We start from the raw sequence: 22773 nt of genomic DNA, 5'->3' as shown, positions 1-22773 counted from the left end.
GAGCCAATTGATTGGGCCGTCTGTCGACCCGATGGGCAGGCCTCAAGCGACAAGGGCCATCAGGCAGAGACGAAAGCAAACAGCAGCTGCTTACGCGCGGTTGGAAGTGCCTCACGTTGTCGATCGATTCGCTTTGGAACGTAGGTCTTGGGCATCCACATCATTATCATGGATCAGACACAGGGTGTGGTTGTAGGCTCGACACACAAGTACAGGTACGTTCGTGCAAGTATGTGCACCTCGCGATCCAGTCGCTAACATGACACTAGTGTCATCCTGCCAACGTACAACGAGCGCCACAATCTGCCAATCATTGTGTTTCTTCTGTGCCGCATGTTTCAGATGCATCACTTGAACTATGAAATTGTTATTGTGGATGACAACTCTCCTGATGGCACGCAAGAGATTGCAAAGCAGCTTGCTGCTCTGTATGGCCCTGAGCACATTGTGCTGCGTCCGCGGCCTGGCAAGTTGGGTCTTGGCACCGCGTACATCCATGGTCTCGAGTCCTGCACGGGTGACTTTGTGATCATCATGGATGCTGACTTTTCCCACCATCCAAAGTTCATTCCAGACATGATCACAAAGCAGTTGCAGACAAACGCCGATATTGTTCAAGGCACGCGATACTCCGGGCCCAAGACTGGCGCTGGTGTGTACGGCTGGGACTTGAAGCGCAAGCTCGTCAGCCGTGGAGCCAATGTGTTGGCTACGTTCGTGCTGGATCCCCGCACGACGGATGTCACCGGCAGCTTCCGTCTGTACAAACGCTCGGTGATTGACAACCTAATTCGACAAATCAAGTCAAAAGGATACGTGTTCCAGATGGAGATTCTCGTGCGTGCCAAGGCCCTTGACTACAAGGTTGAGGAAGTGCCTATTACCTTCTGTGACCGTGTGTATGGTGAAAGTAAACTCGGAGGGGACGAGATTGTCGGCTACGCCAAGGGTGTGTGGCAGTTGTTTGTAGGCATTTAATGATGTACAGCATGCGTACGGTTTTTACGAGAACTCGCTCTTATCACCCGGAGACGAAACGCGGAACAGAACGCCTTTCTCTTTCTTCTTCTTCTTCTTCTCTCTCTCTCTCTCTCTCTATGGCACTGTCTTTCAGCAGCCAGAGTTGCATGCTGAGGGTCGTAATGCCAGCTCGCTTCCTTATTCGTTCTATATGCGCAAACGAATTTATCTACTTACTTGTTGTACTGATAGAAACCGCCCTTCTCTGGCGTCTTGCGGCCGAGCTTGCCCTCTTCGATCAGCTTCGTGAGCATGGGCGATTCGGTCACAAGGTTAGCTGGTACGTGCTCCGAGCCAGCCACAGTCTCGCGCCAGCCAGCAGCAATGTGCTCAAGCGTGTCAAGACCCACAAGGTCAGCGAGCTCAAATGGACCCATTGGGTAGCCAGCACCCAGCTTCATGGCCGTGTCGACATCCTCAGCAGAGGCAACGCCGCGCTCCACAAGACGAATGGCCTCGAGTTGGTATGGCACCAAGAGACGGTTCACAATGAAGCCTGGCGAGTCAATACACGACACGGGCACTTTGCCCATGCGCTTTGCCACCTCTGTGAGTGCCTTGTGAGTGTCCTCGCTCGTCTGCGACGTGCGCACAACCTCAATGAGCTTCATCTGCGGCACGGGGTTGAAGGCATGGAAACCGCCAAACAGTTCTGGGCGCTTCGTCGAGCTGGCAATCTCATTGATGCTCAAAGACGACGTGTTACTAGCGAAGATCGCATCGCCTGGCGCCTTCGTATCAAGGAAGCCGAACAGCTCACGCTTGATCTTCATGTTTTCGATAATCGCCTCGATCACCAAGTCTGTCGACTCAACTGCCTTCGCAGCATCCGTCGTCACATTGATCGAGTCCACCACACTCTTCACGAATGACTGCTGCTCCTCAGCCGACTTGTCTGCCATCTTCTTCTTGGCAATGCGCGCGAGCGACTTGGAAATAATGTTCTGGCCGTTGGCAATTGCCTTGTCCGTTACGTCCGTCAGCGTCACATTGTATTGTCCAACATGTGCGAGCACCTGGGCAATTCCTGCTCCCATCAGACCTGCACCAAATCTACAAAATTGCATTAGCATGCTTCTGTGGCTTGCGCACAAACTTACACAGTGACGTTCTTAATGTCTTTGTGCTGCGATCTGACACACACGCAAACACAGCGTCAGCTTGCCGAACTCATGCACCCATTTGCACACATACCGAGGTAGAAAATGAGCGCGCGGCACCATTCGAGCGCACGGCCGCGAGTGAACGGGCGCCAATCGTTGAAGCCATCATATTGGATACTAGGTGGTGTTGAGGGAGAACGCCTGCGCCTGTTGGTCCGTGGCCTCTCTCACTTCCCCTGGCCGAAACCGAAGGTCCGGGCGCAGATGTAGACCGGGTCGAATTCTCTCGGCCGAAGTGACGTGGAGAGCATCGCGCGAGTGTGCGAATCAGCTCTTCTCATGACTTGTCCAAATGCTGCTGACGACGATTGGATCCCTCAGCACCCATATGGCTCGTGCATTCGTACTCTCGTCCGTACGAGCGTCCCGCTCTCAACTACCAGTGTCTGTTCATTGACTTGATTTAGTCTGGCTTGGTAACTTTCTTGCTATTTCATGCGGCTCCATCTATGCGATTTATGATAGCTCGAAGCGTCACACAGGCACATTCCATTGCCAGCGACCCTCTTGGTATCCGGACGCCGTATCGGTGAGGAGGATTTCGCGTCGTTTTTGCACATACGCTGTTACTTCGATGGTTAGAAGAAATTGTATTCAATATACGTACAGTCCGTGACCCTCTGGCGCATCGCGGGAATCATCTCTCGTTCAATCGGCGATTCAAGCTGGCCTGAAAGTTCCTCCACAGCACGTTCAAGATCCCTGTAATCATGAGAAAAACATCACCACATGCATACGTACCTTTGATTGTCCTCAAAAAGTTCTGTCATGTTATTCCGTTGTAGATAGTATACCATGCAGTAGGTCCACTTGAGTGTCATTCGACACTCCGTCAAAGTATCGGCCGCCTTCTTGAGAAATTGGACCTCAATCCATGTGAGTTGCGACGCGTGCTGTAACTCCTCCATCTTTTTCTCAATACGCAAATACAACTGCCGATCGAGGCGTGCAGATTGCTCGTGATTCGCATAACGATTAAAGTAGTGCAAGTATCGTTCCAAAGACGCACGACTTCGTGCCTGAGCATCGCGTGCATCCGTGCCCGATTTCTCGTCATACCGATTGCACTGATACCAACTGGTACCGTGCTCGCTCCAAGGACCGGAGCAAATCCAGCAAAACTCGTACTTACACTTCCGGCAAGTCATATGATTGCAACCACCGTTCTTTTCGATCGTCGAATTGCAATGTGGGCACTCTTTTGTATTGGCCTGGATCCAATTCGACGTCTCGCTATCGTCCTCGCATTTTTTAAGCCAGAGACGCACAATCGCACAAATCACAGGCTGGTGCGCAGCCAGACCACATCCGAAACAAAACCAGTGACCACAGTCGCACCGAACCGAGGGAACAACAAAGTGTAGCTGCTTGCGCGTCACTGGACACTCAACAGCCATCTCGCAATCAGGCGCAGGACACCATCGCAAGTGGGGATGATCATCAACGTATGCACGATCCAAAAGGATCCGGTACCGGTGCATGAGTGTAGGCGACAGAATTTTCGACATGGTATCTTCGTCAACGATCAAATTACACTTGTCTTTCATGCACTGGATTCGCCGACTCTCACCCTCTTCTCGCACTTTCTGCTCGGCATAATGGGTATAACAAGCTGTACAATATCGATGCCCGCAGGGAAGGGACGTGGTCATAATTCGGCCTCCATAATCCTCGGCGGACATAAAACAGATGTCGCACGTAAAATTGTCCATTTCCATCATTCTTGGGCAAGCTTGATTGTCCAGAACACCAGCCTCCCATTTTACCTTGTCAGGCTCGTCCATATACTGCTCAATGAGCCGCTCCTTGTTCCACTGGAAATGTCGCAGAAGCACAGCTGCTTCACTTTCTGGAACCAGAAACATGCCCGCAATGTGTTCTGCTTCCTTTCGTTGGGCGGCTTCAATTCCCTCAATGGTAAGGCATTTGAAATCAACTTCATATGGCTTCTTGCGCACATCTGTTACCGGCTGATCCAGGAACAAGTCATCCTCGTCGGACAAGACGTCAAGAGCCACATCTTCATCATCGTACTCTAGTTCAAAATCATCATTTCCAATGCTCAAAACATCCATCCCATCGTCTTCATCATCAGAGTACTCGTCCATCGCATAAGCGTCGTCACGAATCTGCGCAAATCACTATGAGCATTTCCGCTCTCCGATGCTGCAATATCAAAGATTATATACATACAAAATCATCTTCCTCGTCGTGCGCCATGATAGCTATATTACGGAGTACTTAGGAGACCCAACCTCCAAGCTGTCAAGCGCGACCTTCACCGGTGGCAAATCCGTTGTCACCAACCGATCAACACCGACTACTTGACAACGATGCGGGGCAAAAGACCTGTTGCCACTGCCTGAGTGTATGCATGAACATGTGGAGATACCAGCGACATGGCCTTAGGTCCTCCATATATTTCGTAAGCATGACATGTCTCGTTGGACCGGCCTTGGGCACCGTGCGGGCAGAATTTGGGCGCCTGACTAAGAATGAAGTGTACACGTGATGAATATAGTTTTGGGCAGACACACAAGCGAAACGCTTCATTCAACATCGCAGGCTCCTAACGACCACAAACTTCGGGTACTCATCTCAAGGTGCGTAATACCATAGTGCGCAGCGATACAGCGATGATTTCCTCGACAAGCATTAGCAATTGTGCTTGTTCTACCTGGAAATCGTTCGTGCATTTGTTCTGCACCGTATCGTTGCACACTGTTTTTTGTCGCCAATTGACGTGAAAATCGCTAACATACATTGCAGATGCCTACTCGTTTTCACAAGACCAGGAAGCACCGTGGAAACGTTTCGGCCGGTCACGGTCGTATTGGCAAGCACCGCAAGCACCCAGGTGGTCGTGGTCTTGCCGGTGGTTTCCACCACCACCGTACCAACTTCGACAAGTACCACCCAGGTTACTTCGGTAAGGTCGGTATGCGTCACTTCCACCTCCTGCGCAACCCGCAGCACAAGCCAATTATCAACCTGGACAAGATCTGGACGCTGGTTCCTGCCGAGGTCCGTCGCAACACGACGTCTTCGTCCACGGAAGTCCCAGTCATTGACACGCTCGCGGCCGGCTTCGGCAAGGTGCTTGGCAAGGGCCGTCTCCCTGAAGTCCCTATGATTGTCAAGGCCCGCTGGGTCTCTTCTCTGGCTGAGAAGAAGATTAAGCAAGCGGGTGGTGTTGTCAAGTTGGTTGCGTAATCTCACTGCTATGCTCGAGATTCATATGCGATAATATCGCACACGTACACTAGAACTTCTTTCGAGAAGTGTTTTGTGTATATCATATGACCAAAAATGGATTTGTAGGATGGCAACTGTACGGCCAGTAAAACTACGAGATTTATTGATAACGATAGAGAGATGGCGTTTTTTGGAAGATCCTGGTTGAATAGTCAGCATGCTAAGCCGGTTCTTTCTGAGTGGTTGAGAATAGCGACTTTATCAAAGACAAAGCCAATTTTGCATGCTTGTCGTTCGAAGCAGGAACATGCTTGCGTCCCGGCTTACCGCACAAAGATGTTCCTTACACTGTCAGTTTCTACGAACAAATCAAACACAGCCGAACACCAAGAGGACTCAACGTCCACATAAACATGAGCTCTTACGTCGATGCACACAGATAGTTTGTCTAAGAGACTCTACCTACATGCAAAAAAGACCTCCCGAAAAGGTCATTTTTAGAGGATTGTCCGATGCACACCTCGCTTATGTCGAGAGGATGGTGATCTCGACTTCTACACCAGGCTCAAGGGCTGTAGATGTGATCTGCTTGACGACCTCACTAGGGCTGTGAAGGTCGATTAGGCGCTTGTGGATACGCATTTCGTAGTGGTCCCAGGTCTTCGAACCCTCACCGCAAGGCGACTTACGGGTGGTGTGCGTCAAAACCTTAGTGGGGAGACGAACAGGGCCCTTGACGTGGAGCTTCTTGTCCTTGGAGCGGTTCACGAGGTCATTGCTCATCTTTTCGAGACTCTTCACATTGCGCGACGTGAGAGTGATACGGATCTTGTGCAGCTTCACAGGAGCGACAGGGGCATCGACATCCTTGTCCTTGGCGACGTAGCTCATCTTGACAACGATTTGGGAACCAGCGGTGACCAAGTGAAGGAGAAGAAAAGGGCTGCTCGAGAGTTTCGTCTCATCGAAACGATCACGTGGAAATATATGTCACGTGGGAATGAACGCGAGTGTGCAACCAAATGCACGCCGTCGTAGCTGGAGTTCACGATATGATGACTGGAGCTCAGCATGGCAACACATTTGCGCATTCTGTCGCGACATGATCGAACCCTCTACATGGCCTTGTCTTTCAGTAAGACCGAGTCGATTTACATGTAATGATGGACTTGACGTAATTTCACAACAACAAGAGGACGTGCACACATACCCGGTGCAACAGATAGTTCCCATTTTCACAGGCTCTGGACTTGGTGACATGTCGAGATATATTTGCTGTTTGAAGGTCGTTGGGGACGATCAGCTCGTCCAACGATCTGTTAGATCGCTAGTCATATGTAGCTCATGCGATAGGTCCTAGGCACTAGAAAGATGGATGGAGCGAAGTGGAGGAAGTGCTGAAATCCCACTTTCAGCCCTCACAGGCGAGCTCCGTCACAGACCAAGCCGGGAAGCTTGAGGATCGCGCATTTGTCGAGGCATGCAGTATGGACAAGCATGAGACTTCTGGAGCATCTGAAGTAAATCCTGATGCGAGCGTAGCAGGAAATGAGGCTGTAGAAACAGGACCGACCGAGACAATAACGGCGACAGCAGCATCGACCGAGGCCATTGAACAGGATGAGGAACCGGCCGGGACCGTGCAAGAGCGGCTCAGTCAGCTTGGACTTAATGATGATCCAGCCCAACTGAAGGAGCATGTTTTTCGCTTGCAAGAAGAGAGGGATGAAATGGAAGAGCAGTACACAAGTCTCATGACCAAAGTGTCGCAAATGCGGACGACACTAGGCGAGCGTCTTCGACAGGATTCTGTACGTGTGTTTGCGCTGTTAGACTGACAATGTCAATAGGAAGAGCTAGATCGTCGGGAACAACAGATCGAGCAGCTTACGCAGCAAGTGGATGGGCTCCGGTCGCACAGCGACGCTATGACACAGGAGGTAGATGGACTTCGGTCGCATGTCGAAACGCTGAAAAACGAGCTGGGCGTTTCAAACGACGAAGCGCGCACTTTGACAGCTGATCTAGAGCAGCTGCGATCAAGAATGTCAACAGCAGCGCAAGATGAGTCAAAGGAGGTCCATCGCCTTGAGCTGCGCTGTCGCGAACTCGAAGAAGCACTTCATGCCAGCCGTGTGGAACGTGGACCGATGGGAAAATGCATGCATGGAAGAGCGTGCGCTCAAAGAGGAGCTGCATGCGCGATTTAGGGAGGCTGATGAGGCATGGCAACATGCAGAGACACAGGTTCATTCGCTGCAGTTGACAGTCAGTCAGGAAAAGCAAGTCGCGCATCAACTGCAGCAGACGCTCGAGGAGCTCCAGCGTACACAGGACCATGATCTACAGCGCTTGCTTGGTGAGATGCAACAGCAGGTCGATGTAGCAGAATCGCAGCTGGAAAAGTACAAAGTCCAGGTCCACACGATGAAATCGACGTTAGAGGAAGCGCGGCAAGCGACATTGAGGAATCAGCAGCTCGAGCAGGAGATGAAGGAGAGAAATATCATTATTGGAAAGCTTCGGCACGAGGCAGTTATATTAAATGAGCATCTCAAGAATGCACTAAGCCGTCTGCGTCGTGAGTCGTCCGAGGACTGTGTGGACAGGCGCTTAATGTCAAACTTGATTCTCCAGTTTCTGAGCATGCCGCGGGCAGATACTAAACGCTACGAGATATTACGACTTATTGCATCTATTTTGCAATGGGACGATGCTGAGCGTGAAAAGGCGGGCCTTCAACGTCAGAGCGATCGTTCTCATGGCTATGGATTCTTAGGCTTAGGTGGTCTAATGTCGTCACCACGGAAGGCCTCCACAGCAGAGACGCAGTCGTCGGCTGACGAGTCTGTCTCGAACTTGTTCGTTGAGTTTCTGCTTTCGGAAGTCGAGCGAAGTAAGACGGATCCGCAGCAAACGTCTGGACCGTCTTTTGGGCAAGGACAAGAGGATCAGTTTCAGCTTCAGCCGCAATTTGATCACCAACATCCACCCTCACCTCCATCCCAGCTTCATCATTCAGCACAGCACCAGCCGGAGTCTGGACCCCCCACAACAACGTGAGTTCTTGCGAAATCCAGTCTTTCGCCCTATATCAAGTACGATCCCAATCTACATGCACAGTCTGTCTCGCATAGATTGCGCCGAGTCCGTCGCGCACCCCCGAGTGGCAATGAGAACCGGAGTGGTTACACGAAGTCTGGATTCGGCATGTGGACTGGAGCATGTGGATATGGCACGCCTCATTTCATAGGACAATGCATAAAATGGACACAATTTCGGCGCACGTGCAAGAAAATGTCCGTGACATATGGCTCAAATTCAATAGCTCCGTGATTGGCCTGTGCGGCTCTTTTGAAGGCTTATAGACCCAGTGCTGATGCTGACACGCCACCAGCGTGTACGGAACGCTCGACACCGGTATGAAGACGGGACTCGGCTTGCTCGTAATCGGTGCATTCACGACACTCCTGGGCACGACTGCATTGCGACTCGAGATGCGTGGATCTCACAAACATGTCAAATCCGAGGTCTTCCTGATCCGCCACGGGGAGAAGGTAAATGATGACTCGATCGGGCTTTCGGCAGATGGTGAGAGCCGTGCAAAGTGCCTCGCTAATAAGTTCTCGGAGCCCGCATTGAAACCAGAGTATGTCATTGGAACGCCACCGCACACGGCCAGGTACTTACGCCAGCTACATCGTGGTACAGAACTACAAGAAGAATGGCAAGCGGATCCGTCCATACGAGACCGTAAAGCCCATCGCTGAGAAACTGCACTTGGACATTGACCACTCATGTGACCGCGATGATGCGGGCTGTGCAGCGGACAAGATACACAAAGCGTCGAAGAATGGTGCGAAGCGGATTCTTGTGTGCTGGGAACACAAGAGGCTTAGCGACATTGCCGACAAGCTTGGCGTAGACGGTCTTGGTACGTATGAGGGCGTATGCGCACGCTCGGATGGAAAAGTATGAACATGTGGAACACGTACTGACGACGGCATAGAGTATCCATCAGACCGCTTCGACGTCATCTTCCAGCTATATGACGGCAAGGTACAGCGCATCTTTTCGGAAGAATGTCCGAGCTTGGACGACAGGTATTCTGGCTGGGTCGGAACAAAGGACTCGGGCTTGGTCGACAAGAGTAGCTGGGCAAAAGGCGCGGGAAAAGGTGCATAAGCAGCTTGGCCGTGAGACGATCTGGGAAACAGGCGCTGTAGGTATGCGTGTATGAGTAGTTCACTTTGTCTTTTTTCTCTGTTGGAAGAACTGTGCCACAGCCTTGATGCTCGAACCAAAGCGCTCATGCACTTGCACTTGAGTACGGATCCATCCAGGCAAGCGCATGAGAATGGAATCGCGTCCATAGCGCTGATCAAGCATCAGGAACACCGCATAGTCGGCGCTGTGGCGGATGGCACGGCCCATCGACTGATTCACAGCTCGCATGCACATGTTCACATACAGATCTCGACCTGGATCTGTGCTAGAGCGTGTATCTGGTGGTTGTGTAGAACGAGCGAAAGCCAGGCGCTCCGCGAGCTCTGGGCTCTGAGAATGCGGAAATGGTAAGCCCACCATCACCACACAACGTGCTAGTTCGTCCTGAAAATTGATGCCTTCCGATAGCTTGGCTCCAACGACAGCAAGCAGCATGGCACCTTTGGGTGACGTTGGTGGCGGCGTACTGACGGTCGAGGCATACTGCCTCAGAATGGTATCGACGTCTTTTGCATCCTTTGGCTCCATGAATACTTGCTTACGTTTTGACAGACGATCCAACATGCCAGTCTTGCGCCATTGCGCCACCGTCATGTCAAGACTTGCATAGGACGGGAAGAATACGACCATGCCATGCGGCACAATGTTGCTGTAGTTCGACAGCACGTTGCCAAGCTCGTCCAGCAAGCACGGGCGCTGCCACGCCTCGTGAGTAAACTCGAGTGTGTGCCCTTTGGGGCCGACGGGCACGACGGCACCCAATACGTGGTCACGCGGCACAATGTGTCCGCAGGAAAACAATGACAAACGCTCGTCGGGTAGATTGGAAAAGAGCTGTGTGCGAAAGTCGGAGATCTGGGCTCGTTAGACACAAAGATGGGTGGTACGCACCGGCTCCATCGTACCGCCAGTGAGAACGATGGCACGCGCATCGGCAACAAGAGGCTCGAACGCATCGCCAGGATGCAATAATAGATACTTGAAGCGAACACCTCCGCTAACCGTGTTGTCAGTACCCCTGCCACCACTGATAGCGCGTTCATTCGAAACGAGAATACACCCATTCATGCTCCTATTGCAAAGGGCCAGCAGAAAAGCCTCGAGCGAGTGCATGGCACGTGTCATGCATGAAGGGCGTGTCGCAGGTCTCCAGGTACTTGGATTCTCGCTTGTCTGAGCACGTTCCCACACTTTGTTGGCATATCCACCAATCTTTCGAGCAATACGTGTATCTTTGAGCCAGCGTTCTAAACGTACGAGCTATCACGTCAGCGATCCATTCCTGTCGGGGTTGAGAACGTGAGCCAAGAATACATACATTGATTTGGTCCACAGAGCCGCCCAGATGTGCCATAAATGCAGGCAGCGTCAGGGATGTATCTCGTTGCCACATATGCTGCTTATTTTTGCAGATCTCAGCGCAAAATGACTGCATCGCATGTAGAATCACTTGAAGAATCCGTATGTGCTCCTCGTTTACACCCTTCAGGCGCTTGGAAAAGCGTTGTAAGTATACGTCGACCTGTGCGGTGGCCTCATCAATATGTGCTTGCGTGAGCTCTGTTGTATACGTCGCAAGGATGGTGTCGATCAAGTTATGTGCTTCGTCAATGAGAAGAATGCTTTCTTCAAGAGAAAGCTGCAGCGCTTCGCGAGCGTCATGCTGGAGCAACAAGTTATACGGCAGCGTCACAAGTTCCGCATTTCGCGCACTATGTCGCGTACCAAAGTACGGACAGATACGCAGGTCCTTCCCAAGCTGCACAAGCTCTTCGATGTCATGAACTTGTGCCAGAGCATGGTCACGATATCTATCCATTGTAACTTGACCCATAGCATCATGCGGCGGGAGAAACGGGCACCGCTGACCCTTTTTGTTTTGTATGAGCTCAAGACACCGTTCATTCATTGCATCTGTACCTGACGTAGCACCTACACGGCGCACGTCCGCATGTAGACACATGTGTTTCCGGCTACCGAGACTGATGCTTCGTACCGGCTCGCGTGCTTTTCCAAATGGCGTGCGCTTCACTTCGTTGATCAGCTGTGCAAGCTGCGAATGTGTCCGGCTTGCATAAAAGATTTTTGGCCGTGTCTCTGGTGTGTTCTCGGGCGCCATGCCACCACATTGTCTGCCAGCAAATCCCTGTTCTTCGTATGCTTGCATCATTGCGCGCACTTCGTCTGAGAGATTCATATCAGATCCAGCTTGTCCTTTGGATACGATCGGCTTTGGTCGTTCGCTGTAGTCATCCACAAGAAATTCGTCGTCGTCTGTGATGTCGCTGCTGCCGGTATCAACGCGCGCTCGTTTTGGGCCACGACTTGGTCGGACGTCTTGCTGTGCCGCCCTTGTTCCTGGAAGGCACAGTCTGGCACGATCTAAGCGCTCACGCAGCTCATTTTCGTACAATGCCAGAGACTCTCGTTGCCTTGCTTCTTCATGTGCAAGGACCCACTCAGGCTCACTGTCATCTTCGCCACCTGTGGCAGTCTCTTTCGTCTCTGTCGATGCTCGGACGCCCAGGATATGCCGTTGTCGATTCATCTCAAGCCATGTTAGTGCACTGCAGAGCAGGCTAAGTGTCTTTCCTGTGCCTGTAGGGCTCTCAAACACACCTGCCTTGCCTTGTTCGATCGTGTCAAACAGGGCGGACATGAGATCGAGTTGTATTCGGTATGCTGTGGGGTAGGGGAAATGAAACGCGCGTGACCTCGCAGCATCGTCACTCTGTGGCTCAGAGCTACCCGGCACAGGCAAAACTAGTGCCGAGTGGCTACGTGCTGTTGCTGACACCATGCATGTGTTCCAGAATCTAGGCGCGTTCGAAAAGAAATTCACCAGCAAATTCAGTTGGCGTACGTTTTTGCGGCGGCCTCCGACACATTCTAGCAGACTTCTCCACTCCTCACGCGTTTCGGACACTCACACAGAGGAGACACTGAATGTGTTCATGCGTGTAGAGGGCTGGTACCTGACTTTGCCGTTTTTGCACCTCTCGAATTAGACCCCAGCGCTCGCCCTGACCAAAAAGCCTGTTCCGCCCACACATCCGCAGGGCCGCGTCGCTCGTTCACACTAGCTATTGCAATCGCGTGTATGTTCGCAAATTTTGCCACTACTCGATCAAAATAGCAAACCAGTGAGTCAATCAATCAATCAGTCAGTCTACATAAGCGATTTCTCAACAACATGTAAGAGAGAGTGTGTATATACTTGGCGGCCTATCCCATATTAATGCTTTACTCCACCGTAACACTCTTGGCGAGGTTGCGGGGGAAGTCCACGTCAACGCCGTTCGCTGTAGCGAGGTGGTAGGAGAGAAGTTGCAATGGCACGACAGTCAAGAGGCCTTGCAGGCAGTCGACAGAAAGCGGGACGCGGATAGCACGCGCGTCATTGGGGACATTGTTGTCGTCTTCGTTACAAATGATGATCGGGCGGCCATTCCGTGCCGAGACTTGGCTCAAGGCAGTCTGCACTTTCGGGTACAGAGAGTCCTTGGTCATGATGAGGATCACGGCCATGGCTTCGTCAATGAGAGCTAGCGGACCATGCTTCAGTTCACCAGCGAGAATACCCTCCGAATGCATATAGCACACTTCTTTGATCTTGAGTGCGCCTTCAAGACACGTGGCATGTTGGTAGCCACGGCCCATGATAAGAAGCGACTTCTCGTTCACAAGGATATTGTATGCGAGATCCTGGTATTGTTTGTCGCAAGACAGCACTGTCCGAATTTGATCCGGGAGCGCATGCAAGCCATCGATAATTTCGTGACGACGGCCCATTTTCGAAAGGCGGTCTTCGGAGAGATGCACAGCCATCATGATCAGCGCAATGTATTGCGACGTATATGCCTTGGTCGACGCCACGCCAATCTCAGGGCCTGCATTGATGTGGACACCACAGTGCGTCTCGCGCGAGATCGTGCTTCCCACCGTGTTTACGACACCCAGACACAGAGCGCCACGGCCTAAACAGTATCGCATCGCAAGGATCGTATCGGCAGTTTCTCCCGATTGTGACACAAACACACACACATCGTCACGGAAGATCGGCGACTTACGGTCGAGAAAGTCTGAGGCCAGCTCGACTGATACAGGGATCTCCGTCAGCTCTTCAAAGATCGCCCGTGTCGCTAAGCACGAGTGATAACTCGTACCACATGCAATAAACACAATACGACGGCAGCGGCGGATCACATTCAAATACGCAACCAAACCACCGAGCCTAACTTGGCGCGTGTCAAAGTTCACACGACCACGCATCGTGTTTACCACCGACTCCGGCTGCTCGTAGATCTCTTTCTGCATAAAGTGATCGAACTGGCCCTTCATGATTTCAGCAAGCTCCATTTCTAGAGTCTCAATAGATCGTGTGGATGAGAGACCGTCGTTGCGGCGCAGGCGGTGGATGTGCAGCTCGCCATCTGCGATATGCGCAATGTCGTCGTCTTCGAGGTACAGCACTCTCTTTGTGTGTTCGACCACTGCCGAAGCATCTGACGCAATAAAGTACTCGATAGGCTGCGGCATGCCGTCTTCAGACAGGAACGCACGCGACTGGGAACGGATCAATTTGTCAATGCTGCCGGGCGCTGCAGGCTGTGGGGCACCCGGCTGGTCAAAGTTCGGTGCAGAGTGCAAGTTTGGCACATTCGCATAGTCACCCTCAACTTGATTACCCAACTGCACGTCAACAGAGTCCACCTTGAGCTTTTTCTCCGTCTTCACGCCAATCAACAAGGGCGAACCACGGCGAGCCACGACGATTTCACCGGGGAAGTAAACAGACTTGAACACGAACGAGAAAGCTCCCTCGAGTTCTTTTACGGCACAGCGGACTACAGTGTGGAAGTCAGGCTTGCGATTCTCCGGATAGCTGTCCCAGAAGTACTTGACCAACACAGCCACAGCCTCTGTGTCCGTGTCTGTCTCGAACGTGTAACCGCGCTTCTCGAGCACAAGCTTCAGCTCACGGAAGTTCGTGATAATGCCGTTGTGCACGACTGTAAATTCGCCCTTTGGATCACTCTTATGAGGGTGGCAGTTGAGGGGTGATGGTGATCCGTGAGTGGCCCAACGTGTGTGAGCCATACCGGCATGTGACACAAACGTCCGGTCCATGTCCACCGATGACTCGGCAATGTGCTTACGGAGCGCATGCACCTTTCCAACTTGCTTGAAAAGCAACACCTCTTTCTCGCGGTCGCCGTCCACAGTGAGTCCAGCACTGTCATATCCTCGGTACTCAAGACGCGACAGTGCATTCACCAGCACGTCAATGATATACTGACGGTCCTAAAACGATGTAAGTCACAATGGCCTTCCTTCGACGGTGGAAGAAATACAAACCTTTTCGACCAGGTAATTCACGTAGGCAAAAATACCACACTGAGACGGGCGTGTTAGTTTTAACTCATTCCTAGTTTCTTTCTTCCAAATATCCTATACGAACCATTTCCTTACTTCACGATCCTTCGTGATAATCCCTTGACAAATAGGAACCTATGCACCCGTCGGAAACACTCCGGGATGGGCGGAAAGGTTTGTGTGACGTCCTTGAATCGAAGGGAACTAGAAAACTCTGTTCGGGTGGATGACGCGTCAATTGAGCTTCCATCCTAGCGTCCTTCCCATTCGAAAAACTCCACATTTCTTAGTATTTCGTGGTAGACCCGAATCAATCACAAACGCGCATATTCTGTAACACATCATCCCGAGGTCCATTAACCCACAGTGATTGGCTGAACAGAGAGAGGCTGGACAAACTAATGTTCATGACGCAGCATTATTCAACATCAAACACGTTAATGGCGCATGTCCGCATGCAGTCGTAGCTAACGTACTTCAAGGTCAGCTGGTTCCATGACTATTTACGCGTCAATGCACGTCCGACCCATCGCTAGCGGTACGATCACACGCGTATCGATATAATCGCGCATTTCGGTATACATTTGAATCGCTAGCCCATTTCATATCTACAAATAAGTCGCGCATCGTCGTTGACCATGGAATTAGATTGCTTGCTTTATTCTCCAATAGTGAATGTATAATGTTTCGAAACTTGCCAACGCGCTTATAACAATGTTGCGAAGTAACATGTTTGTCTAGATAAATAAACGTTTACAAAATTTAGGAGCCGTGTGCAGCGGGATATGGGGTCTCCGAATGACGATGTGGTTGTCCATGTCGATCCAAGTTAGAATCGTTGTATCTGTTTTGTCGAGCAATATCACTGCCTCTTGTAGCATGGGTCGGCGACATTTCTCGTTCATGCCGGTGTGACTGGTACCGAATTTCGTCGCCAAGCCGATCGTCATGTCGATGATCTCTGCTTTGATGACGATGAGGTTGCCGATGATGCCGATGATGCCGGTGATGGCGGTGGTGATGTTTGCGGTGTTGGTCGTGTTCGGCACCTTTAGGCGGAGATACTGGCACTCGTGGATACCGCTGCTTCGTAGGGTCCAGGGGAGCCGCATTGGCGCCCGAGCCGAGAGGTGCCACGGAGTTTGCCATTCGCCCGTGAAGATTGTGTGAAGCGCCTGAAGATTTGGAAGCTGCTGCGGACGATGTATGCCCGCTAAATTATGGGTAAGCATGTGAATGCATTTCCAAGTGTAAACGCAATACATACAGCATCTGCTCCATAGTTTCTTGTTCAGCCTTTTTCACATCCGAGACCTCTTTCCTCTTTGTGCTTTCATTCGAACCTTCGTTCTGCGAATGTTTGTTATACCACAATATGTCGCGCCCCAGGGCCCACCGGCCGCGTGGTGCAGCCACTGAATTGCCTAGATAATTCTCGCGGTGCTTGTCTTGACGAACTGCTTCCCACGAGAAGTCCGCAGCACCACCACGCGTGCCTCCTCGACTAGAGACTGTAAGCATAATTTTAGAGAGGCACTTACTTGGACGTAGCATACATAAGCTCTTCAAGCGTAACCGGGAGGAAACTTACCGCAAGTCGTCTTTCGCGACCTGTCGACTTTGTACCGAGCGCGCGTGTCTTGCTGCACCCACCTTACTCTGTGCGCGTCAGAGCTGACATGATGACGCGTCGAGGCTCCCTCGGCCGAATATTCTACGCACCGTTGACCAACACTTTGGTTGGGTGTACTTAAGTCCTGACGCGTCACGGCACGCTAGAACACGCCTATACGTTTGTCATACGCAGCAGTGGCGCCAGGTCGCCTGCCATGCGCAAGAATGGCGACCGAGCCCCTCAAGACATGATTTCAAATGCCCTCTGTGATATATCTCATCTGGGTGCCACAAACACTAACTCTAGTCGCGACGATCTTTCTCTTGCGCCACACACGCGTGAACGGCAACATGCGTTTTGGCGTCGATATCACAGTTGTATATCACTCTTTCCTCACTTAAAAGATTCGGTTCAACACAAAAAACGCATACGCGATGATGGAGATCAAGAAAACATAGACCCATGGGACGAGGAGCTAGACTTTTTCGAATCACTCGACGAATCTTCATGGCAGCTTTTGGATGAAACTTCCGATTCTAGCATAAAAGCGTCGAGTAAGCTCTCACTTGATCCAGAAACAAGCAAAAGTTCAGAAGATCAAACAAACTTTGGATTTCAAAAAGCGAACGGCAAACGAGTAGCACGTCCCAGTGCAGCTGCCATGGAACAAGCAGCCAAACGGTTAAGATTGGATGATTGGGACGATGATCCGCCCACATCCACCAATATACCCACCTCATCGCCTGATTACGCCGCAAAGTCTGAAACTTCTATACCCACTTCAGGGCGGCCTTTTTGTCCCAAAGGGAACACCAGTCTTGTCAACACCACCGCGTGCTGGATCATCTTCACGACTACGCCCCGTTACAGTGGCAGGCTCAGCTTCGGTCCCATCTTCAGCATCCTTAAGCAAAAGAAGATTTCGAAGCCCGCTTCGTCTACTCACGCCGCAATCCAAAGTCATCTCTGTCGGAATACATCCGCGTTCGTACCGGCACGGACTCAATGCCAACAATAAGTGTGCGTCATTTACACCTCCATTCAAGAAGGGCATCGTGTCTCCTGCGGCTGTGCAGAGATCTGGTGGGTCATCAGGTAAAGCTATGCAGTCAGGAATGGTCGAGCCACAGTTATTTGACCTTCAACCGCGGACGCCGCGCATCACGTACAGAGATGCAGGGATAGTACCTCGACGACAGGCTATGTCGACTTTTTCGTCAGCTGACAGCAAGTCTGGTCTGCCGTGTGAAGTTCGTCTAATTCTTCGGGATCCACCTTTAGCAGGTCAGTACGCGTTCAGTGCGAAGCAAAGCCTTGGTATTCTGGGCACTTCAGAAGCACTCAATGTGCTTCAGGAACTTGGCGCCACACGAGCGACGCTCAAATGGGTACAGCACCATTGGTCGCTCATTCTGTGGAAGCTCGCTGCATACACATACTGGACTGCGTCTGACCAACCAAGTCAACTGTGGACATGGGAGTCGTGCATGCGGCAGCTTCGCTATAGGTACGAGCGAGAATTCCACGCAAAACAGAGCAGTGCCATCAAGTGCATCCAGGAACAACTAGCGCCAGCGAGCAGGAGCATGATACTCTGCGTCCACCGGATCCTGACATATAAGGACGTCGAAGAAGACGGTGCTTCTCTTGTGCTAGAGCTAACTGACGGATGGTACTTGATCCGAGCAGAAATTGATGCTCCTATGCGCCGGGCTGTGCGACGAGGAGCGCTACGTGTAGGACAAAAAGTCGGGATTATCGGGGCAAAGGTATGTTAACCTGCCACTTACGAGAACAGCTGCGCTCGTCTGGAGAACCATCACCCGTGCTAGATGCTCTTTACACATCCGACTTGATGGTAAGCGCAAATTCAACAGCGCTTGCTCGTTGGGATGCGAAGCTAGGATTTCAGAAGCATGTGTTTGTTTCGAGTTTAGCGCGTCTACTTCCAGATGGTGGGCTTATTGGGAAGATCGATGTGATTGTAGAGCGTGTCTATCCCGTGGGCTATATGGAAGGTACACTGACCTCTCGGGGCACCGTCCAGTATGGCGGCCCACAGTACAGTGAGGATGAAGAAGCTGAGCGTCATGCGACGTGGGAGTTGCGATGTGCCGAAACACGTGCCCGGTTTGCTGCCATTTTGCCGCAACTAAGCAAGGCAGCGGCCTGGCTCGATTCTCGCACGACGGCTACAGTATTTCAGCCAGGTGACAGTAATGACGCTCATGACGCTGGCGCTATGGGTATGTTGGACATGGAGAAAGCACACGCATATGTACGCGAGCTTGAAACGCAAGCCGATCCGTTCGCAAGCGTCGTGCAGGCCACGGAGTCTGACTCCTACACGAATGCTTACCTATCTGCGATATTGCACGCACTGCACGAGCGTGTGCACGTGCTGAGCGAGCCTTCTTCCGGTGAGTATACATCTGCGCTACACGAGAGGTGTCCACGGCGACACATTCGAGCTTTTCGAATTGTGCGCGTGCGAGATGCATGGCCCACCCGACGGACTAGCAGACGAACGGCTCAGCTAAGCGTGTGGGGTGACACAGATGTCTTGGAGGAAGGAGGACGGTATGAAATTACGCAGCTCGTACCCACACAGGGACGTTCGTGGCGGGCTCGCGAATGTGTGGCGGATGCATTTCTGTCAACGACACGCGATACGAGGTATATACGCCGCCCACTGTAACAATGTATTGATAAAAGGTGCGGGACAGACTGGTCCTGAGCTGGACGCCAGGTCACGGAAACGCGTCTGAGTGCTTCATTGATCTTGAGCGGTGTTCCGCCCAAAAAGAAAAAAAAAAACATCTATTTCTAGGCCACGAGGCCTGCCGCCGCCGCTGTCAGTCCTGCTTCTGTCGAAAGCCGAACAAATGTCCGAAGCCTAGCGGCCGGAAGACGTTTGAACCGAGCTCGCCCCAAAAATAAGAAAAATAACACATGGACGCATTTATTCTACAAACAATTACTGGTTGGGCTGCCGAACATGTGGCGACTTGACTAGGTCGGCATTGGACTGAGATGTTGGTGGAAGTATCACGTGATCTGCATGATGCGACGCGTCTTGGTGCAGGAGAGAGTTTAGTGTGGTGAGGTGTTGGTTTACGTTGGAAACAGAATTGTATAGGGTTGAATCGATACAACACACACTCCAAGACTTGTTGTGACGGGCTCACTGTCTGGCATTGTGCTAATCACCACCTTCGTGTGCTGCCCCCCTCTGCTTGCACCACCTACTCTAGTGATTGCCTTCTCGTTATACACGTCGTAGTGAATGTCTACGGACGTTCCCCGCCACTTCAGAGAGCCGGCCGTGTCGCTGCCTATGGCACCACGCCGCGCTGTGCTTCAAAGTCTGTCGACGCAAGAGACTGTGCCAGTGCATCGTCATGGTGTAACTGCGCCTATGCATAAGCTGAGTGAGAATGGCATGCAACACGAAGCACACAAGTATGTACAGGATCGCATGCGAACTGCGGCGCCAACGATGATGGCGACGGAGCGTGGTCGTGACCAACTCGCTCCGTTAGATGGTCTGAACAATTTGGGGCCAGCCGCGCATGTTCAGCCGCTATCTCCGAAGCGTGCGCCTGCACCCATCACGAAAGAAGCCGCCGCAGGGTCGCACACGAGCAAGAAGCCGCAGCTGCCCACGCCGCCGCGTGTCATTGTTGACCCAGAGGGCCGTCAGTACGAACGACATGCGATGCTAGGTCAGGGTGGCTTTGCTCGTGTGTACCATGTAACGAATGAAATTGGAGAAGACAAGGCATTCAAGGTCATTGCGAAGAGTGCGATTATGCAGTCAAAGAAGAATCGGCAGAAGATTCTCGCAGAGATCATGATCCACAAGTCATTGAAACATGTGCATATTGTGGGCTTTGAAGATGTGTTTGAAGATTCAGAAAATGTGTATTTTGTGTTGGAGCTGTGTCACAACGGAGTACGTATCGAGCGGCCTCAAGGGCTGACGAGATCGAGGACGGGATGCTAACATTTGTAACAGAACATGAATGACATCGTCAAACGGCGTGGACCATACCTGGAGTCTGAGGCGCGGTACTTTATGATACAGATTCTTGCAGGCATTCAGAACATGCATAATAACTCGATCATCCACCGTGATCTTAAACTGGGAAATGTGTTCCTCGACAAACACATGAAGGTGAAGATCGGCGACTTTGGACTCGCGGCGCTGCTGAAGTACCCAGAGGAGCGCAAAAAGACCGTTTGTGGTACGCCCAACTACATCGCTCCTGAAATCCTCTACGACCAAGGCGAAGGTCACAGTTTTGAAGTCGATATCTGGTCGGTCGGCGTCATTCTCTACACGCTGTTGGTCGGCCGGCCGCCATTCCAGACGAGCAATGTGCAAAAAATTTACGACCGGATCCGACGTAATGAGTACGAAATTCCTCCTGAGGCCAACTTGTCGCCCGAATCCCAGGAGCTGATCCGTCAAATTCTATCTCAGCGCCCATCGGAGCGTCCAACGCTGCACGAGATTATGAACCACGCTTGGTTCCGTGTTGGCACTGTGCCTCTTACGGTGCCCTCGTCCGCTGTGTACCAGCAGCCATATATCCCCGCACTCTCCGAGGCCGAGAGCCTGCGCAATTTTGAGCAGCTGAAGCTGGAGGCGCAGTGGCTCACAGAAGAGCAGGAGGCAGCTGCAGCTGCTGCAGAGGTCGTCAGCTCGCCACGTCCGGATGCTCGCCACGAGCTGAACAATCTCGAGGCGGCAGAAGAGGACCGCGACCGCTTGGACCGAGAGTCGCAGCAGGCGATCAACCCGGGCAGTCCCATTTCGACGTTGCTCAAGGTGGGTCGACAGCCGCTTGTGAAGGCGCCCTATGCGCCGACAACGGCAACGACAACTGCAGCTACACCTGGCGCGGCTACCATGTCATCCTTGGCGCCAGCTGTGGCACCTGGCAGGTCCGCAGTATTGGCTCCGGGCACTCACTACACACGCAACAAAGGCACGTCAACCAACGAATGGGCACTGGAGAACCGCCTGCAGGACATGCACATCCATGACAAAGCGTTCGGCATGCCACTCGCGCCCAGCGGCGCGGNTGGCGCCCCACCTGCATTGATCAAGCCGGGTACTATGATGCGAAACATCGACATTGGCCATGGTGTAGCAGAGCAGCGGCGACCAACGTGCACTTTCAACGATGGAGCTGACGGAGCACTACTTGAGTCAGGCACTCGCACATTTAGACGCTGATATAATTGAGCCGATGGTATGTGTGGATCCTATGGGCGAAGTCGTCACAGTGCCGCTGCCGAATGTCATGGATGGAGAAGGTGGACAGCTCCGCCTGAAACCGGACGCGCCGCGTCTCTTTATTATTTCGTGGCTGGACCACTCTGAAAAGTACGGCCTGGGCTACGCTCTGTGCAACGGCACCGTCGGCGTGCACTTCCGCGACTCGACAAGCATGGTCCTTGCGCCTCGGCGCCAAGCGTTTGACTATGTGTACACAGTACGGCAGCGTTCTTCTGACCACGAGCGGCATGATCAGCTGCGACGAGAGAACTATGCACTACCGCCATCGACAGCGACAGGTCCATTGGACTGGCTCCCACGTGAGCTTGTGTCGAAGTTCAAGCTCTTGCGCTTCTTTGAGAGCGAGATCATGGAGCGTCTGTACGGCGCCGACAGCCCCTTGACCTATGTGGACGAACATGCAACGTCGCATCTCGGATTCGTTCACAAGTGGTACCGGTGCAAGCAGGCTATTGTCTTCCGCCTCAGCAACGGGACTGTCCAGTTCAACTTTTACGACCACACGAAGGTGTTCTTGTCTTGTGACGGCCTGGTGATCTCGGCGATTGAGCCTGTTGACCGCACAGATGGCGTGCCAGTGTTACGCACATGGACGCTCACTGAGCTCGTGGCTATTGCTCATCCACGCCGCTCTGCGACAGAGACAGCTTCTTTGCACGATACGGCACAGTTCCCGACATACTTCACGACCAAGCCTAGTGAGCGCCGCTTTGTGCGCCAGGTCATCAAGAAGTTGCGCTACGTGCGAGATGTACTGCTGACGACGACAACGGCATCATCGTCGTCGCCTGCCTCGTCGGCATCGCCGCATTCATGATGGGACTGAGTGCAGAAGCATGCAAAATGATGCAGGACCCAGGCGTATGATG

The 22773-nt window shown here is 52.2% G+C and overlaps 13 protein-coding genes across 13 annotated transcripts; 8 read left to right on the top strand and 5 right to left on the bottom strand.

Moving 5' to 3' along the window:
* Window positions 1-168: 168 nt before the first annotated feature.
* MGL_2948 (uncharacterized protein) lies at window positions 169-978 on the top strand (the record flags this gene model as incomplete). The annotated part of the gene is made up of 2 exons (XM_001729910.1): window positions 169-215; window positions 270-978. The coding sequence occupies 2 exons, from the start codon at window positions 169-171 to the stop codon at window positions 976-978; spliced, it is 756 nt and encodes a 251-aa protein (XP_001729962.1).
* Window positions 979-1193: 215 nt separating this feature from the next.
* Window positions 1194-2093, bottom strand: MGL_2947 (uncharacterized protein; the record flags this gene model as incomplete). The annotated part of the gene is made up of 1 exon (XM_001729909.1): window positions 1194-2093. One exon carries the CDS (start codon window positions 2091-2093, stop codon window positions 1194-1196), a length of 900 nt encoding a protein of 299 aa, XP_001729961.1.
* Window positions 2094-2657: 564 nt separating this feature from the next.
* MGL_2946 (uncharacterized protein) lies at window positions 2658-4403 on the bottom strand (the record flags this gene model as incomplete). The annotated part of the gene is made up of 4 exons (XM_001729908.1): window positions 2658-2752; window positions 2791-2885; window positions 2925-4312; window positions 4377-4403. The coding sequence occupies 4 exons, from the start codon at window positions 4401-4403 to the stop codon at window positions 2658-2660; spliced, it is 1605 nt and encodes a 534-aa protein (XP_001729960.1).
* Window positions 4404-4952: 549 nt separating this feature from the next.
* On the top strand, window positions 4953-5396 carry MGL_2945 (uncharacterized protein; the record flags this gene model as incomplete). The annotated part of the gene is made up of 1 exon (XM_001729907.1): window positions 4953-5396. The coding sequence occupies one exon, from the start codon at window positions 4953-4955 to the stop codon at window positions 5394-5396; it is 444 nt and encodes a 147-aa protein (XP_001729959.1).
* A 507-nt stretch (window positions 5397-5903) lies between these two features.
* On the bottom strand, window positions 5904-6269 carry MGL_2944 (uncharacterized protein; the record flags this gene model as incomplete). The annotated part of the gene is made up of 1 exon (XM_001729906.1): window positions 5904-6269. The coding sequence occupies one exon, from the start codon at window positions 6267-6269 to the stop codon at window positions 5904-5906; it is 366 nt and encodes a 121-aa protein (XP_001729958.1).
* A 1536-nt stretch (window positions 6270-7805) lies between these two features.
* MGL_2943 (uncharacterized protein) lies at window positions 7806-8441 on the top strand (the record flags this gene model as incomplete). The annotated part of the gene is made up of 1 exon (XM_001729905.1): window positions 7806-8441. The coding sequence occupies one exon, from the start codon at window positions 7806-7808 to the stop codon at window positions 8439-8441; it is 636 nt and encodes a 211-aa protein (XP_001729957.1).
* Window positions 8442-9029: 588 nt separating this feature from the next.
* Window positions 9030-9563, top strand: MGL_2942 (uncharacterized protein; the record flags this gene model as incomplete). The annotated part of the gene is made up of 2 exons (XM_001729904.1): window positions 9030-9312; window positions 9388-9563. The coding sequence occupies 2 exons, from the start codon at window positions 9030-9032 to the stop codon at window positions 9561-9563; spliced, it is 459 nt and encodes a 152-aa protein (XP_001729956.1).
* A 60-nt stretch (window positions 9564-9623) lies between these two features.
* MGL_2941 (uncharacterized protein) lies at window positions 9624-12493 on the bottom strand (the record flags this gene model as incomplete). The annotated part of the gene is made up of 4 exons (XM_001729903.1): window positions 9624-10460; window positions 10497-10865; window positions 10924-12368; window positions 12469-12493. 4 exons carry the CDS (start codon window positions 12491-12493, stop codon window positions 9624-9626), a joined length of 2676 nt encoding a protein of 891 aa, XP_001729955.1.
* A 355-nt stretch (window positions 12494-12848) lies between these two features.
* On the bottom strand, window positions 12849-15309 carry MGL_2940 (uncharacterized protein; the record flags this gene model as incomplete). The annotated part of the gene is made up of 3 exons (XM_001729902.1): window positions 12849-14909; window positions 14964-15002; window positions 15304-15309. The coding sequence occupies 3 exons, from the start codon at window positions 15307-15309 to the stop codon at window positions 12849-12851; spliced, it is 2106 nt and encodes a 701-aa protein (XP_001729954.1).
* Window positions 15310-16810: 1501 nt separating this feature from the next.
* On the top strand, window positions 16811-17614 carry MGL_2939 (uncharacterized protein; the record flags this gene model as incomplete). Its single annotated transcript, XM_001729901.1, has 1 exon — window positions 16811-17614. The coding sequence occupies one exon, from the start codon at window positions 16811-16813 to the stop codon at window positions 17612-17614; it is 804 nt and encodes a 267-aa protein (XP_001729953.1).
* Window positions 17615-17798: 184 nt separating this feature from the next.
* On the top strand, window positions 17799-18374 carry MGL_2938 (uncharacterized protein; the record flags this gene model as incomplete). The annotated part of the gene is made up of 1 exon (XM_001729900.1): window positions 17799-18374. One exon carries the CDS (start codon window positions 17799-17801, stop codon window positions 18372-18374), a length of 576 nt encoding a protein of 191 aa, XP_001729952.1.
* A 77-nt stretch (window positions 18375-18451) lies between these two features.
* On the top strand, window positions 18452-19294 carry MGL_2937 (uncharacterized protein; the record flags this gene model as incomplete). The annotated part of the gene is made up of 1 exon (XM_001729899.1): window positions 18452-19294. The coding sequence occupies one exon, from the start codon at window positions 18452-18454 to the stop codon at window positions 19292-19294; it is 843 nt and encodes a 280-aa protein (XP_001729951.1).
* Window positions 19295-19882: 588 nt separating this feature from the next.
* MGL_2936 (uncharacterized protein) lies at window positions 19883-22721 on the top strand (the record flags this gene model as incomplete). The annotated part of the gene is made up of 3 exons (XM_001729898.1): window positions 19883-20551; window positions 20615-21430; window positions 21756-22721. 3 exons carry the CDS (start codon window positions 19883-19885, stop codon window positions 22719-22721), a joined length of 2451 nt encoding a protein of 816 aa, XP_001729950.1.
* Between the last annotated feature and the right edge of the window lie 52 nt (window positions 22722-22773).

The sequence above is a fragment of the Malassezia globosa genome, assembly GCF_000181695.2.
Source record: "Malassezia globosa CBS 7966 chromosome Unknown mgl_sf_7.1, whole genome shotgun sequence".
Lineage (NCBI taxonomy): Eukaryota > Fungi > Basidiomycota > Malasseziomycetes > Malasseziales > Malasseziaceae > Malassezia > Malassezia globosa.
The sequence above is the reverse complement of the archived record's forward strand: the minus strand, read 5'-3'. Positions and strand labels throughout refer to the sequence as shown.